This window comes from Salmo salar, chromosome 05 (genome assembly GCF_965601325.2).
Source record: "Salmo salar chromosome 05, fSalSal1, whole genome shotgun sequence".
Taxonomy (NCBI): domain Eukaryota; kingdom Metazoa; phylum Chordata; class Actinopteri; order Salmoniformes; family Salmonidae; genus Salmo; species Salmo salar.
Genome location: NC_138295.1, coordinates 73,564,572 through 73,579,247, shown reverse-complemented (window position 1 = coordinate 73,579,247; position 14,676 = coordinate 73,564,572). Strand labels below are relative to the sequence as shown.

At 41.7% G+C, this 14,676-nt stretch overlaps 1 protein-coding gene across 3 annotated transcripts; it reads left to right on the top strand.

Moving 5' to 3' along the window:
- The first annotated feature begins 5,578 nt into the window (after positions 1-5,578).
- On the top strand, positions 5,579-14,509 carry LOC106605834 (polyhomeotic-like protein 1). Of its 3 annotated transcripts, XM_082975517.1 has the most exons (16): positions 5,579-5,757; positions 6,362-6,483; positions 6,588-6,744; positions 6,885-6,998; positions 7,941-8,006; positions 8,131-8,274; positions 8,360-8,518; positions 8,651-8,732; positions 8,868-9,586; positions 9,708-9,849; positions 10,272-10,450; positions 10,587-10,653; positions 11,390-11,477; positions 11,640-11,811; positions 12,923-13,163; positions 13,575-14,509. In XM_082975517.1, exons 2-16 carry the CDS (start codon positions 6,464-6,466, stop codon positions 13,724-13,726), a joined length of 2,502 nt encoding a protein of 833 aa, XP_082831643.1. In that variant the 5' UTR covers positions 5,579-5,757; positions 6,362-6,463; the 3' UTR covers positions 13,727-14,509. The 3 variants fall into 3 exon arrangements, with proteins under 3 accessions (XP_082831643.1, XP_014057280.3, XP_082831644.1); XM_014201805.3 differs by lacking the exon at positions 6,588-6,744 and having other exon boundaries at positions 5,580-5,757; XM_082975518.1 differs by lacking the exon at positions 5,579-5,757 and having other exon boundaries at positions 6,578-6,744.
- The last annotated feature ends 167 nt before the right edge of the window (positions 14,510-14,676 follow it).

Here is a 14,676-nt window from a genome sequence, read left to right as displayed (position 1 = left end):
TCTATCTTCAGTTCTACTGGTTCTACATCTCCACGGCCTAGACCGTCTCTATTTGCAGTCATCCCCTTCCTCTCCCTCGTCTCCCTGGACCTCTGTCCCTTACTTTGAGTTCTTCTCCTCCATTTCCTATCCCTTTGACCTTTCCATTCTCTCGAACATTTTCTTTTCCATTTGTGACACTTATAACTGATTTGATTACTAGCTCTGTTCTTCCGCCTGCATCTTCCCGCTCACTGTATTTACTCCATGCTGCTCCTACTTTGCCTCCTCCCTTTCCAACACCGGTCTTTGCACCATTTCCTCCAATATTTTCCTGTCCTAGAGCACATTTTTCTCCCTTATTCCCCCTCCCTTCTCTTTTCTTTCCCTTAACTGGAGATCTTAATTCCTCACCTCATTCGCCACTACCTCCTTTCCCCCTTGTCTGTTGCTCCTTCACTCCTCTGTTTCCCATTCTTCCTCCTCTACCAAAGCTACGATCTCATGTGGAAGCCTGTCATGTTGGCCAGAGTTGCGGTCAGAGACTCTAGCCTCTGTAGTGGATGGAAATGGAAAATAACAAGACCAGTTTGGTTTGATGAAGTGACTCACAATCAGATAAACCTCAAAGTAGAGAAGACTGGGATCTGCCAGCCCACTATTTCACAATATCCTCTCTCACTCTTGTCAGTTTCTTTTCTCCATGACAGTGGTGTAATCATTGATATATGCCTAAAATTGGCAACTCCAAATGTAAAGGGGTGTGGACCTACTGATACAAAAAAGAAATGACATCAAATTTCATCCTTTCTGATAAAAATGCCTCTAATATCAACAACAATGACTACAAATAAAAGAAACACAAAACATACATCAATCTTTTTCCAGAGCAGTTAAAGCTATTGAATGGGCCCCAAAGCAGTTACAAATTCGTAACATATCGTAGTAATTGGAATTTGTAACATCACATGAATTGCAGGAAAAAATATTTTTGCAGGACGTAAAATATCATACGAAATGGATGACGTTAAACACAATTGTGCACAATTCTCAGGGACCTGTTTTGGCTCGTGAGCTCTACTTTCAAAACTACTGGCTGAAATTATAAAGATTACACATTTTTCCCTTTATGTTGTATAAAATAGCAAAGTAGACCTTCTTAGTCACTGAAATAGGTAGGCAAAACAAACTTTACTTAAACACAAGTATAAAGAGTGAGTTTCAAAAGTATTGGGACAGTGATAATTTTTTGTTTTGGCTCTTCACTCCAGCACTTTGGATTTGAAATGATACAATAAAGTGCAGACTGTCAGGTTTAATTTGAGGGGATTTTCATCCATATCGGTGAACCGTTTAGAAATTACCACACTTTTTGAACATAGTCCTCCCTTTTAGGAGACCTAAAGTATTGGGACAAATTCACTTATGTGTATTAAAGTAGTCAAGTTTATTTGGTCTCATATTCCTAGCACGCAATGATTACATCAAGCTTGTGACTCTACAAACTTGTTGGATGCATTTGCTGTTTGTTTTGGTTGTGTTTCTTATCATTTTATGCCCAATAGAAATGAATGATAAATAATGTATTGTGTCATTTTGGAGTCACTTTTATTGTAAATAATAATAGAATATGTCTCAATACTTCTACAGTAATGTGGCTACTACCATGATTACGGATAGTCCTGAATGAATCGTGAATAATGACGATTTAGAAAGTTAGACGCACAAATATCAACCCCATATTACAAACACCTGTCAAATCGTCTTAGAGCTCCACAAGTGCGTGGGTTGTAGGGCCTAGGAGTTGATTTTGGATTGGCCTACTGTTTTTTTTCTTTATTTTTTTAGTAACAACAAGTCAATACAGGAAGTACATGTGGGAACAGAAGTATATATAAATAGTATACTAAGGACAATTGGGCTAGGGGCGGGGCTAGGGTGTACAATATCACATTTCACAAGGACCTTAAGGGACATAGACACTTATTATTCTAACAGCTTTTTTGTTAGTGGAGTATTTAATTGTCTTAAAATACAGTTCAATTTCTTTTTGTAAGGTAAGAAAATGTGGTGTTTGTTTGTAAATTTACATTTGTGAATATGACATTTGGCCAAAAGATTAATGACATAAAAATGTTTCAGCTTATTTATATCATAGGTAAAGAATCCAAGCAGTACATCTCTCCACAATAGTGTAAGATCTTCATAAATGTGTTCAATTATAAATCTACTGATGTCTTGCCACAGTTTTCTTACATGAATACATTGCCAAAAAAGATGCAACACTGTTTCTGGGTGGTCATTACAAAAGGAACAATTTCAAATCAAATTTATTTATATAGCCCTTCGAACATCAGCTGATATCTCAAAGTGCTGTACAGAAACCCAGCCTAAAACCCCAAACAGCAAGCAATGCATGTGAAAGAAGCACGGTGGCTAGGAAAAACTCCCTAGGAAAAACTCCCTAGAAAGGCCAAAAACCTAGGAAGAAACCTAGAGAGGAACCAGGCTATGAGGGGTGGCCAGTCCTCTTCTGGCTGTGCAGGGTGGATATTATAACAGAACATGGTCAAGATGTTAAAATGTTCATCAATGACCAGCATGGTCAAATAATAATAATCATAGTAGTTGTCGAGGTAAGGTGAATAAGGTGAATGCACCAATTTGTAAGTCGCTCTGGATAAGAGCGTCTGCTAAATGACTTAAATGTAAATGTAATGTAAATGTAGTCCTGAGGCATGGTCCTAGGGCTCAGGTCCTCCAAGAGAAAGACAGAAAGAGAGAATTAGAGAGAGCATATTTAAATTCACACAGGACACCGGATAAGACAAGAGAAATACTCCAGATGTAACAGACTGACCCTAGCCCCCCGACACATAAACTACTGCAGCATAAATACTGGAGGCTGAGACAGGAGGGATCAGAAGACACTGTGGCCCCATCTGATGATACCCCCGGTTTGGGCCAAACAGGCAGGATATAACCCCACCCACTTTGCCAAAGCACAGCCCCCACACCACTAGAGGGATGTCTCCAACCACCAACTTACCGTCCTAAGACAAGGCCGAGTATAGCCCACAACAATTTGAGTTGATGTTTTCCTTAAACTTCTTCATATAGTGGTTGGCAGCATAATATTTATGAATAATTTTAAAGGAAACTTCCTTCATTTTATTAACAAGTAGGTATGTGTGTGGCAACATCCAAACTTTTTTCCAACAGATATCAATAAATCCACTCCAATAAGGCATGACATAAGGTCAACATACAACACGTCCTGCTGAAACAAGGTTCGTATCGCTCTGTTGTTGAATGGACCGAAAGAGAAACAACTCTTTCGTACTGATGAGTCAACAGGGTCAATGGAAGGTAGGCTCTGAGTGTCAGGTCTTGACATGTTCCTGAGTAATAAAGAAACACCTGAGGGAATGGCATCTAAAACAATTGCAAATCTTTAGGTGTTACAGGGACCTTGTAAAGTGATAAGAATTCCTTATAACTGAGTAAAAGACCCTCTGCATTTACCAGTTGCCTCACCAATAGGATATTATTTTGGAACCAATATTCTAAAAACAAAGAACTATTTTTATACAATATATCCCGATTATTCCATATATAATATCTGTGTGGAGAAAAATTATGCTTATAAATTAAGGCCCATGACAAGAAAACCTGCCGATGAAAATCAGTTCCACTGGAACTTTGTCAATATTATAATTGCAAACCAACATGAAGTTAAGGCCACCAAAAGTAGAGAAGACATAATGAGGAAAAAAATGCCACATAGAAGTGGGTCTTCATAGGAATTGTTTTATCCAATTGATCTTAAAAGTATTATTTAAGGTAGTAAAGTCCAGAAAATTAAGCCCACCATTCTCATAAGTGTTCATTACAACAGTTTTCCTAATGTAATGGGTACGGTTTCTCCACAGAAAGTTGAAAAGCATCTGGTCTATCTCCTTGCTTATTTTACCGTCAAGATATGAAGATAGAGCGCCATATGTTAGTCTAGAGATACCTTCAGCCTTGGTTATTAGGACTCTTCCTGTAGCCATTGATTTAGCTTCTTCTGGGTTTTTTAATAAGAGGGTTAAAATTTAGTAAGCCTCTAGACATCTGATTCTTTGTAATGGTTATGCCTAAATATGTAAGTTCTTTTTTTACTGGAATACCATAATATGAACGTGTCACACAATCTTTGACAGACATGAGTTCACATTTATTCATGTTAAGATATAGACCAGACGCTTTGGAAAAGGATTGTATCACATTGATCGATATGGGAATTTGGTTAGCGTCTTTCAGAAAAAGTGTAGTATCGTCAGCCTGTTGGCTTATAATTATTTATTTACCAGCTATGGAAATACCTTGTACAGGACTATTATTTAAAGAATTTGTAAGAAGTTGGTTGATTAATAAAAACAGGTACGGAGAGATAGGACAACCGTGCCTAATTCCTCTCTTTAAAACAAATCTAGGTGAGGTGCCATGTTTCAGATTGATAGAGCTGTTACCATTTGTATGGAGAGTCTTAATAGCCTTACAGAAACAATCCCCAAAGCCAAGTCTCTCAAGGAAGTGGAAGAGGAACTGATGCTCTACTATGTCAAATGCTTTATAAAAATCTAAAAATAATATGAGCTATCCTCGGTTATTAGGTCTGAGTAGTCATGTATGTCTAATACTAGTCTGATATTGTTAGAAATATGTCTGTTCCTCATAATGCCAGACTGTGTTTCATCAATGATTGCATCCAGGACTTCTTTAATTCTTTTTGCAAGTGGTAAACCTAATATCTTATAGTCATTATTAAGAAGACAAATTGGATGCCAGGTATTGATCAGCAGCACTTCTTTTTTAGGCTTAGGTATCAGTGTTATTAACCCCTGACTCATTGTAGGAGGGAGAACATTGTTTTTAATACTCTCTAAAAAGACTTCAAATAGGAAGGGAGCTACTTGTTCAGAAAATAATTAGTAAAAGTCTGATGTAATTCCATCAACACCTGGTGATTTATTGTTCTTTAAATGTTTGATAGACTCTATAATCTCTTCAACTTTGATGGGTTCATCACTGTTTAGATTCTATATCACTGATAGAGTGAACATTATTCAGTGAGTCAAAAAACATATATGTGGATTCCTGACAGTTGGTAGCTATACAATTGCTACAGTATTTAGTGATACATTTTTGGTTATCTGTAATAACACCATCAAAAAGTGTTATTTGTAGAGTGAAATTTCTCAAGTTTAAAGAAATAGGATGAATTCTGTTCTCCCTCCTCCATCCATTTTTTCCTAGATCTAATAAAGGCACCTTCTGCTTTTATACTATATATATTATCCAGTTTATTTTGTAACTCGATCAGTTCCATCTTCTCCTCCCCGAGAGGCCGGTTGAGGACCTCTGAGAAAGGGAAGTTATCTTAATGATCACCTTTTCCTCCTCGGCTCTTCTGGTCTTAGCAAGATTACTACCATATTTTCTAAGGTATTTGCACACTTAAAATTTAAAGAGCTCGCAGTTCTTGCAATGATTAGATTGGCCTACTGTTCTGTCTCTGATGCATCTCAATGACGTAATTTTTGGCGCCGGAAAGGAATGGTAAAGAAAGAGAGGGGGCGGGATTTTTCTCATCTGCCTCATCGTTGTTTGCTTCACACAATAATCTGAAAAACATCACCAAATATTCCTTCCAAAAGCAAATGCGTAAAACGTTTACGGATAAAAGCTGTATTTTATATTAAAAAGGTAAAAATAAAGGTCCAGGAGATTGAGGTAAGAGAAAGATTTCACAAAGTCTTGCGGTTAACTTATTATCTAGCTCTAGTTTAATAGCTAGCTAAGCTAATGTTGGCCAAATGCACTGTTGCTTCAATGACCTCGCCTAGTTTTGTTCTAATTCAACATTGCCAGTCATTGAAAGGAAATTATATAGCTAGCTAATATCAAAACGCAATTGGCTGTCCTTAATTTTCAATGTCTGTGAACGTTTGGAAGAGCACACTTGTCCGTCCTTGTTCCCTCCTGGCTGCATCCCTCTCGGTCATCGATCATGTTGTTGACAGCCAGCCGGCCTCCTACCGCTAATGACAATTTCACCCATTGCATTCGCTAGCTAAGAATAGCAACTGCAAAAACATACAGCAATATATCGTTTTTGCAGTTATGGCCAGTTAATTTATAGACTAGATTAGAACGTGATAACTAGGTAAGGGTCTATTGAGGTCAAATGTGTGATACTGAGAATATAGATTTCTAGGTAATACAATTACTTTGCGATTGTTATTGTATATATTTTCATATAAGAAAGAAAAATTATGATTTGACAGTACTGTAAGAAATGAGTGCATGATTTGATTGACATTTGTGTTTTGTGCAGAGAGCATGGATGCAGGTGATGACCAGAACACGGGCTCTACCAATGGGAATGCTCCATCTGCTGGGAACACCCGCCCTCCCCAGATAGCCCACATGTCTCTGTATGAGAGGCAAGCTGTGCAGGTGATTTTATTTTAAAAAGCCTGCTGCATGAATCATTATCTTTGATAATAGGGTGACTGTCTGCACTGAATGTTGAACGACTAGCCTTGCCTAGGAATGACCAGTCAAGAAGACCATGTGCATATTGGAGGGTTGCTGTTATCAAATCCTAGATGCCATTGCCTGCAGTTGTGCCCTGGAGCAAGGCACTTAACCCCCCCACAACAACAGCTCCCCGGGCGCCCAGTGTCGCAGCCCCCCGCACCTCTCCAAAAAATACCTGTATGTGTGTCTTTCGTAGTGGTTGGGTTAAAAGCGGAAGTCAAATTTCGCTTGGACCTTGTGTGTATTTGAACAATAAAGTGATGTTAATCTTAATGAATATGATGTTGAGGATGATGGTGGTGATTTGTACACTCTAGGCCCTTCAGGCGCTGCAGAGACAGCCGAACGCAGCCCAGTACTTCCAGCAGCTCATGCTGCAGCAGCAAATCAACAGTGCCCAGCAGCTTCACAATCTGGCTGCCGTTCAACAGGTAATAATAACACAATAATAACAGGCAGCACAACAGCTGATAACACAATGAAAGGTAACAGAAAAGGTAATAACACTAACAGGTAATAACACAATAACAGATAGCACAACAGCTAATAACACAATAGAAAGGTAACAGAACAGGTAATAACACTAACAGGTAATAACACAATAACAGATAGCACAACAGCTAATAACACAATGAAAGGTAACAGAACAGGTAATAACACTAACAGGTAATAACACAATAACAGGTAGCACAACAGGTAATAAGACTAATGGGTAACAGCTAATAACACAGTAACAGGTAATAACACTATTATACCATGGCATTGTTGAATACTTGTTTCTGATTGGCTTGAATGGCATTCTAGAGCATGCATTATCTCCCTATAACACACGGTAGAATTCAATGGCTATAGTTCATTGTTGCATGTTCTGTTTGAGCTGCTTTTGAAAGCAAAAGTTGAATTGAAAACATTGGTATTGTTGAATTCGATGTTCATAGTAGCAAGCTAGGTATGATCTTTTGGTTAGCTAAACTAGCAAGTCTGTTTGTTTACTAAGACAACTGTAGCTATCTAGTAAACTTGCTTGCTACTTCAGTGGATGTTGAACACATTTCTACCGGCAAATGAACACATGTCTAGCAGCAAATGTGTTAAATTATAGCCATGGTATAAAAGGGATAATCAACTCAGGACTTTGTGTTCTCTGGAAAATAATCCAACCCCGTGGAATGTCAGTTCCACTTCGCTAACACACCTTCCACGCCATTCATTATTTTCCATAGAACACATCACCCCTCGTTAGTTATCCCTTACATAACAGGTAATAACACAATAACAGGTAATAACACTAAGCAGAGGAATGCACTGCACTGTCACAACGTTCAAAGTTTTTACTTTCTCTTGACCACTTTCATTTTGTGTTTCTCTCTCAGGCCACCCTTGCTGCTAGTCGCCAGTCCAACTCTCCCAACCACAGTGTGTCCCAAGCAACCACAACTGTAAGTTTCACAGTCAATATTTCAAATAAAACATGGAAAGCATTGTTATCCTTAATTGCAGTTTCTTAGCTTTCTTTGAGATTCTTGACATATGGCAGCGTCAACATTTTCCCTTTTGTCACAGGTCAATCTGAGCACCGCCTCTGGGGGAGGGACCATGACCAATACCCGCCCCCTCGGCCCTGCCACATCAGTGACATCATCAGCTCTCAGCCAATCAGTGCTGCTGGGTGGGAACTCAGCCGGACAGGGCCAGATGTACCTGAGAGTGAGTTGAACGAGGAGAATACTTTTTTTGTCAATTGAGAAGGAGCCTCTTTATATTCAATAACCTCTGACCTATGAGCCCACAGGTCAACCGCTCCCTCAGGGCACCCCTCGCAGCCTCCCAGCTCATCTTCATGCCTGGTGGCACAGCAACGGCTGCTGTAGCGACAGTTGCACAGCAGCAGCAACAACAGCAGCAACAGGAAGTCCATCCCAACTCCAATGCCCAATCCGACAATGACCAGGTAGTAACCACTTCCTGTTGTGAGAAGCAATTTTTTTTCAGTCAACATTTGTCTGCAATCAAGATTTTGCACAGATAATATTGTTTCTAATTGTTTGCCTTATTTTCTCTCTCCCTCTACTTACTCTCTCAGGTGCAGAACCTGGCTCTCCACTGTATCTCCACTCCCAGAGTGGCCGCAGTGAAAACTGAGTTTCCAGACAGGAGAGATGCAGGTGAAAGGACTTATCTTTGCCTCCAATATGCAGACACAATTCTTTATTAATTTGTGTGCCACTAAGATGCAAAGAACTGTCTGTCTCCCATTCCAACTTTAAACATACTTTAAACTCTCTCTCTCCCTCTATTAGCCAACTATTCTTTTAGTCAACAACAACAGCATCCTCAGCAGCAACAGCAGCAGTTCTCTCAGAACACCCAGCAGCAGATACAACCCCAGCAGCAACAAATGGCCAGCAAACTGACTAGCTACACTCATCCCACTGCCACTGCTTTCCCCAGTATGAATGTCAAGACTGGAAACCAGCTGAATATGACCCCAACCTCTGCCACCTCAGTTCCCACCTCCCCCTCTCCCACGCTCCCTCTCTCCCAGCTCCTCCTCTCCCCCTCAGGCCTTTGTCAGGCCCGGGCGGTAACCACGGTTACCCCTGCTGCCACGGTAACACACATCCTAGTCCCCACCTCCAACGTTCCTACTTCCTCTCAGGGCTACCCCATAGGTTCAGTCGCCCCCAAAACTAACGTCAACACCCAGACCTTGGTGGTGCAGCCACTGCAGCAGTCCAACACTAACATGGACAAGGTGAGCCACAGCTCTGGCCCTGTGCACATACAGCCCAAAACCTCACAGGGTCACCGCTTACCTGTCCAGCTGCCCCCACGCCACCCTCCACCTATCCTCCCGGCCCCGCCCAACACGGGAGGCCACCACCCACCCCATGTCCCAGTCCAGCTGGTGGGAGCTAGGCAGGGCTCAGTAGGAAACTCCCAGGCTTTGGCACAGGCCCGAAGCTGCTGCCCCCAGGACAACGGCACCGCTATAGCCTCTACTGGAGGGAACACCACGGTAATCCTCTTAGAAACTAAAAGAGTTGGGGGTGTGTGTGTGTGTGTGTGTGTGTGTGTGTGTGTGTGTGTGTGTGTGTGTGTGTGTGTTAATCAAAACTTGTCTCTTCCTGTTGCGTCAGGCAAAGCCTGCAATTGGCTCATTGAAGAGGAAGTCGGAAACTGATGCAACCAATGAGATGGCAGTCGAACCTTCCCAACTTTGCTGTCCACCAATGAGAGATTCTGCCCCTCCTCTATCTCCCGCCCCCACGTTGGACTCAGGTAAGATGTCTGAAGATATACTGTATGTTCTTGTTTAGTTGAATCCTATCTAAGGTTGGGGATTGCTTGATACAAGGATTTAAGGTTAAGTTGTAAAACACAGCATGATTCATAATTGGTAAATTCATGTTTGTTTTTTGAATGAATAGTGTAAATTCATGTTTGTTTTTTGAATGAATAGTGTAAATTCATGTTTGTTTTTTGAATGAATAGTGTAAATTCATGTTTGTTTTTTGAATGAATAGTGTAAATTCATGTTTGTTTTTTGAATGAATAGTGTAAATTCATGTTTGTTTTTTGAATGAATAGTGTAAATTCATGTTTGTTTTTTGAATGAATAGTGTAAATTCCCAAACTCTGACATTTCACCCACACTCTTTTCTACTCTGGTTCCCTCACTTCCTCTCGCTCTCTTTCTCCAGCTCCTAAAGCGGTGCCAGCCTTCTCCTCTCCCCCCACCCTGTCTCTGCCTCTGCCCCTGTCTCGGGGGGGGGGGGGTCAGGGAGACAGAGCCCCTCTGCCCCAGGCGGTGGTCAAACCTCAGGTCCTCACCCACCTCATAGAGGGTTTTGTCATCCAGGAGGGAGCTGAGCCTTTCCCTGTGAGTTCACATACCTGGCTAGCACCTAGCTACCTGCTTACCATGGATCAGGAGATTTGGTTTTGTCTGCACAGAACTTTTCTTTAGGGCCAGAACATATCCTTCTCTAACACCCAAACGTGACATTAATTGACAGGTGACTGGGCCAGTGAAAGAGCCTCTAGCCATGGGTGTTCAACAGGCTGATAATGGAGGCCCTGCAGGTTAGTGGGTGGTATATTTTCTACCTTCCTTAAAGAATACACTCCATAACAGCTGACTGATGCACTAGCCTTTATTTTGATTTGATTCTGCCTCTGATCCAGTTGTCTGTGAGATGTTTCAGTATTATAGCTTGATTCTGCCTCTGATCCAGTTGTCTGTGAGATGTTGCAGTATTATAGCTTGATTCTGCCTCTGATCCAGTTGTCTGTGAGATGTTGCAGTACTATAGCTTGATTCTGCCTCTGATCCAGTTGTCTGTGAGATGTTGCAGTACTATAGATTGATTCTGCCTCTGATCCAGTTGTCTGTGAGATGTTGCAGTACTATAGCTTGATTCTGCCTCTGATCCAGTTGTCTGTGAGATGTTGCAGTACTATAGCTTGATTCTGCCTCTGATCCAGTTGTCTGTGAGATGTTGCAGTACTATAGCTTGATTCTGCCTCTGATCCAGTTGTCTGTGAGATGTTGCAGTACTATAGCTTGATTCTGCCTCTGATCCAATTGTCTGTGAGATGTTGCAGTACTATAGCTTGATGCTGTACAGTAGTTGTCATCCCTAGCATAGGAGGCTGGTGGGAGGAGCTATAAGAGGACGGACTCATTGTAATGTTTGACAACGTTCCATTTATTGCATTCCAGCCATTATAATGAGCCCGTCCTCCTATAGCTCCTCCCACCAGCCTCCTCTGACCCCTAGTCATCTCTGTACTAACAGTCTGACTCTCTCCTCACCAGTGTTGAAGTGTGAGTACTGTGAGAGCTTGGCTCCAGCCAGCCAGTTCAGGGGCTCCAAGAGGTTCTGCTCCAAGACCTGCGCTAAGAGGTACTCTAGCCATCTCACCTGTCTTCTCACTATATCACACACCTCTCTGACCAGAACAGGTCTACACTTTAAAGTCAGCACTGTTGACATCACATTTTTGTCCTGGGTGCAGCCAACACTATTGACTCCTTGTTATTACTTGCTTTGTCCACTCTCCTCCAGATACAATGTGAGCTGCAGTCACCACTTCCAGGTCAGTAGGGGGCGAGCTTCTGCACGGCCGCCTGGTCCTCCCGTTCCCCCAGACAGCATCGTCAGACGCAGGGGTCCTCGCAGGAGTAGCTCGGAGATCGCCTGCGCTAAAATAGCCGGCAGACATTTGCCTGTCAAGGAGGTAAAGGGGATGTTTCTGATCCATGAAAGAGTCAATGCAATAGAAATGTTGTTGTTTACTCTCCTCCTGTTTCAAGTTTGAATGAATAAGTACAGTGAAATGAGTTTCTAACCAGCTCTAACCCCAACACTGCAGTAATCAATAACAATGTAATACTAAAAAGAAGAACATAAAGTAAGTAAGCGTACTATACTGAACAAAAATATAAACGCAACATGTAAAGTGTTGGTCCCATGTTTCATGAGCTGAAATAAAAGATCCCAGAAACTTTCCATACACACAAAAAGCTTATTTCTCTCAAATTTTGTGCACATGTTTGTTTATATTCCTGTTAGTGAGCATTTCTCCCTTGCCAAGATAATCCATCCACCTGACAGGTGTGCCATGTCAAGAAGCTGATTAAACAGCATGATCATTACACAGGTGCACTTTGTGCTGGGGGCAAAAAAAGGCCACTCTAAAATGTTCAGTTTTGTCACACAACACAATAGATGTCACAAGTTTTGAGTGAGCGTGCAATTGGCATGCTGATTGCAGAAATGTCCACCAGAACTGTTTCCAGAGAATGTAATATTAATTTCTCTACCGTAAACCGCCTCCAACTTTGTTTTAGAGAATTTGGCAGTACGTCCAACCGGCCTCACAACCGCAGACCATATGGTGTCGTGTGGGCGAGCGGTTAGCTGATGTCAACATTGTGAACAGAGTGCCCCATGGTGGGGTTATGGTATGGGCAGGCATAAGCTACGGACAATGAACACAATTGCATTTTATCGATGGCAATTTGAATTCACAAAAATACAGTGACGAGATCCTGAGGCCCATTTCATTTTTTTTTGCTATCTTTGACCAAAAGATGGGTATCTGTACTCCCAGTAGGGAAATCCATAGATTAGGGCCTAATTAAGTTATTTCAGTTGAGTGATTTCCTCATATGAACTGTAACTCAGTAAAATCAATGAAATTGTTGCGTTTATAGTTTTCTTCCGTGTGTATGTATAATATACATACATACATACATACATACATACATACAGGGTCAGTTCCAGTACCATATCTAAACTGTGCAGGCCTACATGTATGACGCTCTTCTCTCTATGATTGGCTATAGTGTCGTTCTGAGTCCAGTCGCTCAGAGGATGTGTCCAGCTGTGACGGAGAGGAGGAGGAGGAAGATTCCCCATCACTCTCCCCTAGCTCCTCCCTCTCCTGCCCTAGGCCCGCCCACTGTGACCCCCATTTGGACGATGCGGCTCAAGGCAGCCTCCCATTGGACGAGGCCAACTTCCTGTCTGGGAGCCCTGCCCATTGGGGTGTGGAGGAGGTCTGCAGGTTCATCTCTTCACTACAAGGTCAGTAGTCATTCATTAACAGTCAATGAAGTGAACAATGAATAAAGAGTCTTCATAGTAGGGGAATCTGTAATAATGGAATCCATGACCAACTGGTCAATTAGATCAGGGTTTCCCAAACTGGGTCCTGGGTGCACGTTTTGGGTTTTGCCCTAGCACTACACAGCTGATTCAAATAATCAAAGCTTGATGATGAGTTGCTTATTTGAATCAGTTTCGTAGTGCTTGGGCAAAAACCTAAATGTGCATCCAGGGGGGCCCCAGGACCCAGTTTAGGTAACCCTGAATTAGATCAAAGAAACCAAGAGTTCTGGTTTGCCCATAACCCATGCCAAAGTGTATTTTAGGTTGATATTCATTGCTAGTGAGCAGTCCCTTTTCATAGCGTATTCACTCTCTCTCCCCTCCCAGGTTGTGAGGACCTGGCTGCCCAGTTCCTGTCACAGGAGATTGACGGACAGGCCCTGCTGCTACTCAGAGAAGAACACCTAATCTCCACCATGAACATCAAACTAGGACCCGCCCTCAAGATCTGTGCCTTCATCAACAGCCTACGAGACTGACGAGGGACGGAGGGTGGGAGGGAGGGAGGGAGGAGGAAGAGGGGTTTCAATGAACTTCAAACTGGGACCCACACTAAAGACTTGTATTAGTGACATTCAAGCCTGAGACCAAGACTGAAAGGGAGGGGGAAATGGGGGTTGATTTTTATCATAAACATCAATCATTTTAGAGACTAGATGAAGAGAAGGGGGTTAAATATAGGTAAGGGGGGATATAATTAGAATATGCTTTGACTTTCCTGGACATTGAATGTGCAAAAACTCTGTTAGTTATGAGTGAGGTAAACTGACAAAGCATGGGTGAGTTCATGTATGTGTGTGTGTGTGTCTGTCAGTAGAAACATATACTCATGTGACACCGCAAACGTGCTCACCTACAGTAACCGTGGCTAGCTAGCTAGGACAGTTCAAGTTGCCTTTTTCTACATTTCAATGGTGCTATAACCATAGTGTTATTATTGAAAATGGTCCATTTCACTTTACTTTTCTTTTTACAAAGTGGATTTGTAATGTTAATGTAGATGCCAGGCTCTAATCAAGTGTATGAAAGGACATTAAAGAGCTTTAACAAATCGTTTTTTTATATCACCAGATACGACTGTTTTATAGCTTTGATCTTTTGTACTACAATCAAAGTTATTATTTTGGTGTGGAAGGACATTTTTCATGGAGAGGATGTAGTGAGTATTAGTAACTGACTGAACTACCTGAAAATGGGTATTTGTCCTGACAGGGGAGATACTCTGTGTATGCAGTACTACCAATAAACACCTGTTACTGGAACTATGCTCTGAGTGTTGTTTGTATATGGCTGCTACAGACTCTCAGGGCTTTTCAATGCCGGTCCTGGAGGGCTGAAACACTTCTGTTTTTTGTTTCTACTTGGTAGTTAATTGCACTCACCTGGTGTCCCAGGTCTGAACCAGTTCCTTATTAGGAGAGGATGAAAA

Coding starts and splice junctions, on each gene's coding strand:
- LOC106605834 (XM_082975517.1), top strand. CDS start 6,464: ATGAGAGGCAAGCTGTGCAG. Junction 8,007..8,130: donor TGTCCCAAGCAACCACAACT/GTAAGTTTCACA, acceptor CTTTTGTCACAG/GTCAATCTGAGCACCGCCTC. Junction 13,164..13,574: donor GTTCATCTCTTCACTACAAG/GTCAGTAGTCAT, acceptor CTCCCCTCCCAG/GTTGTGAGGACCTGGCTGCC.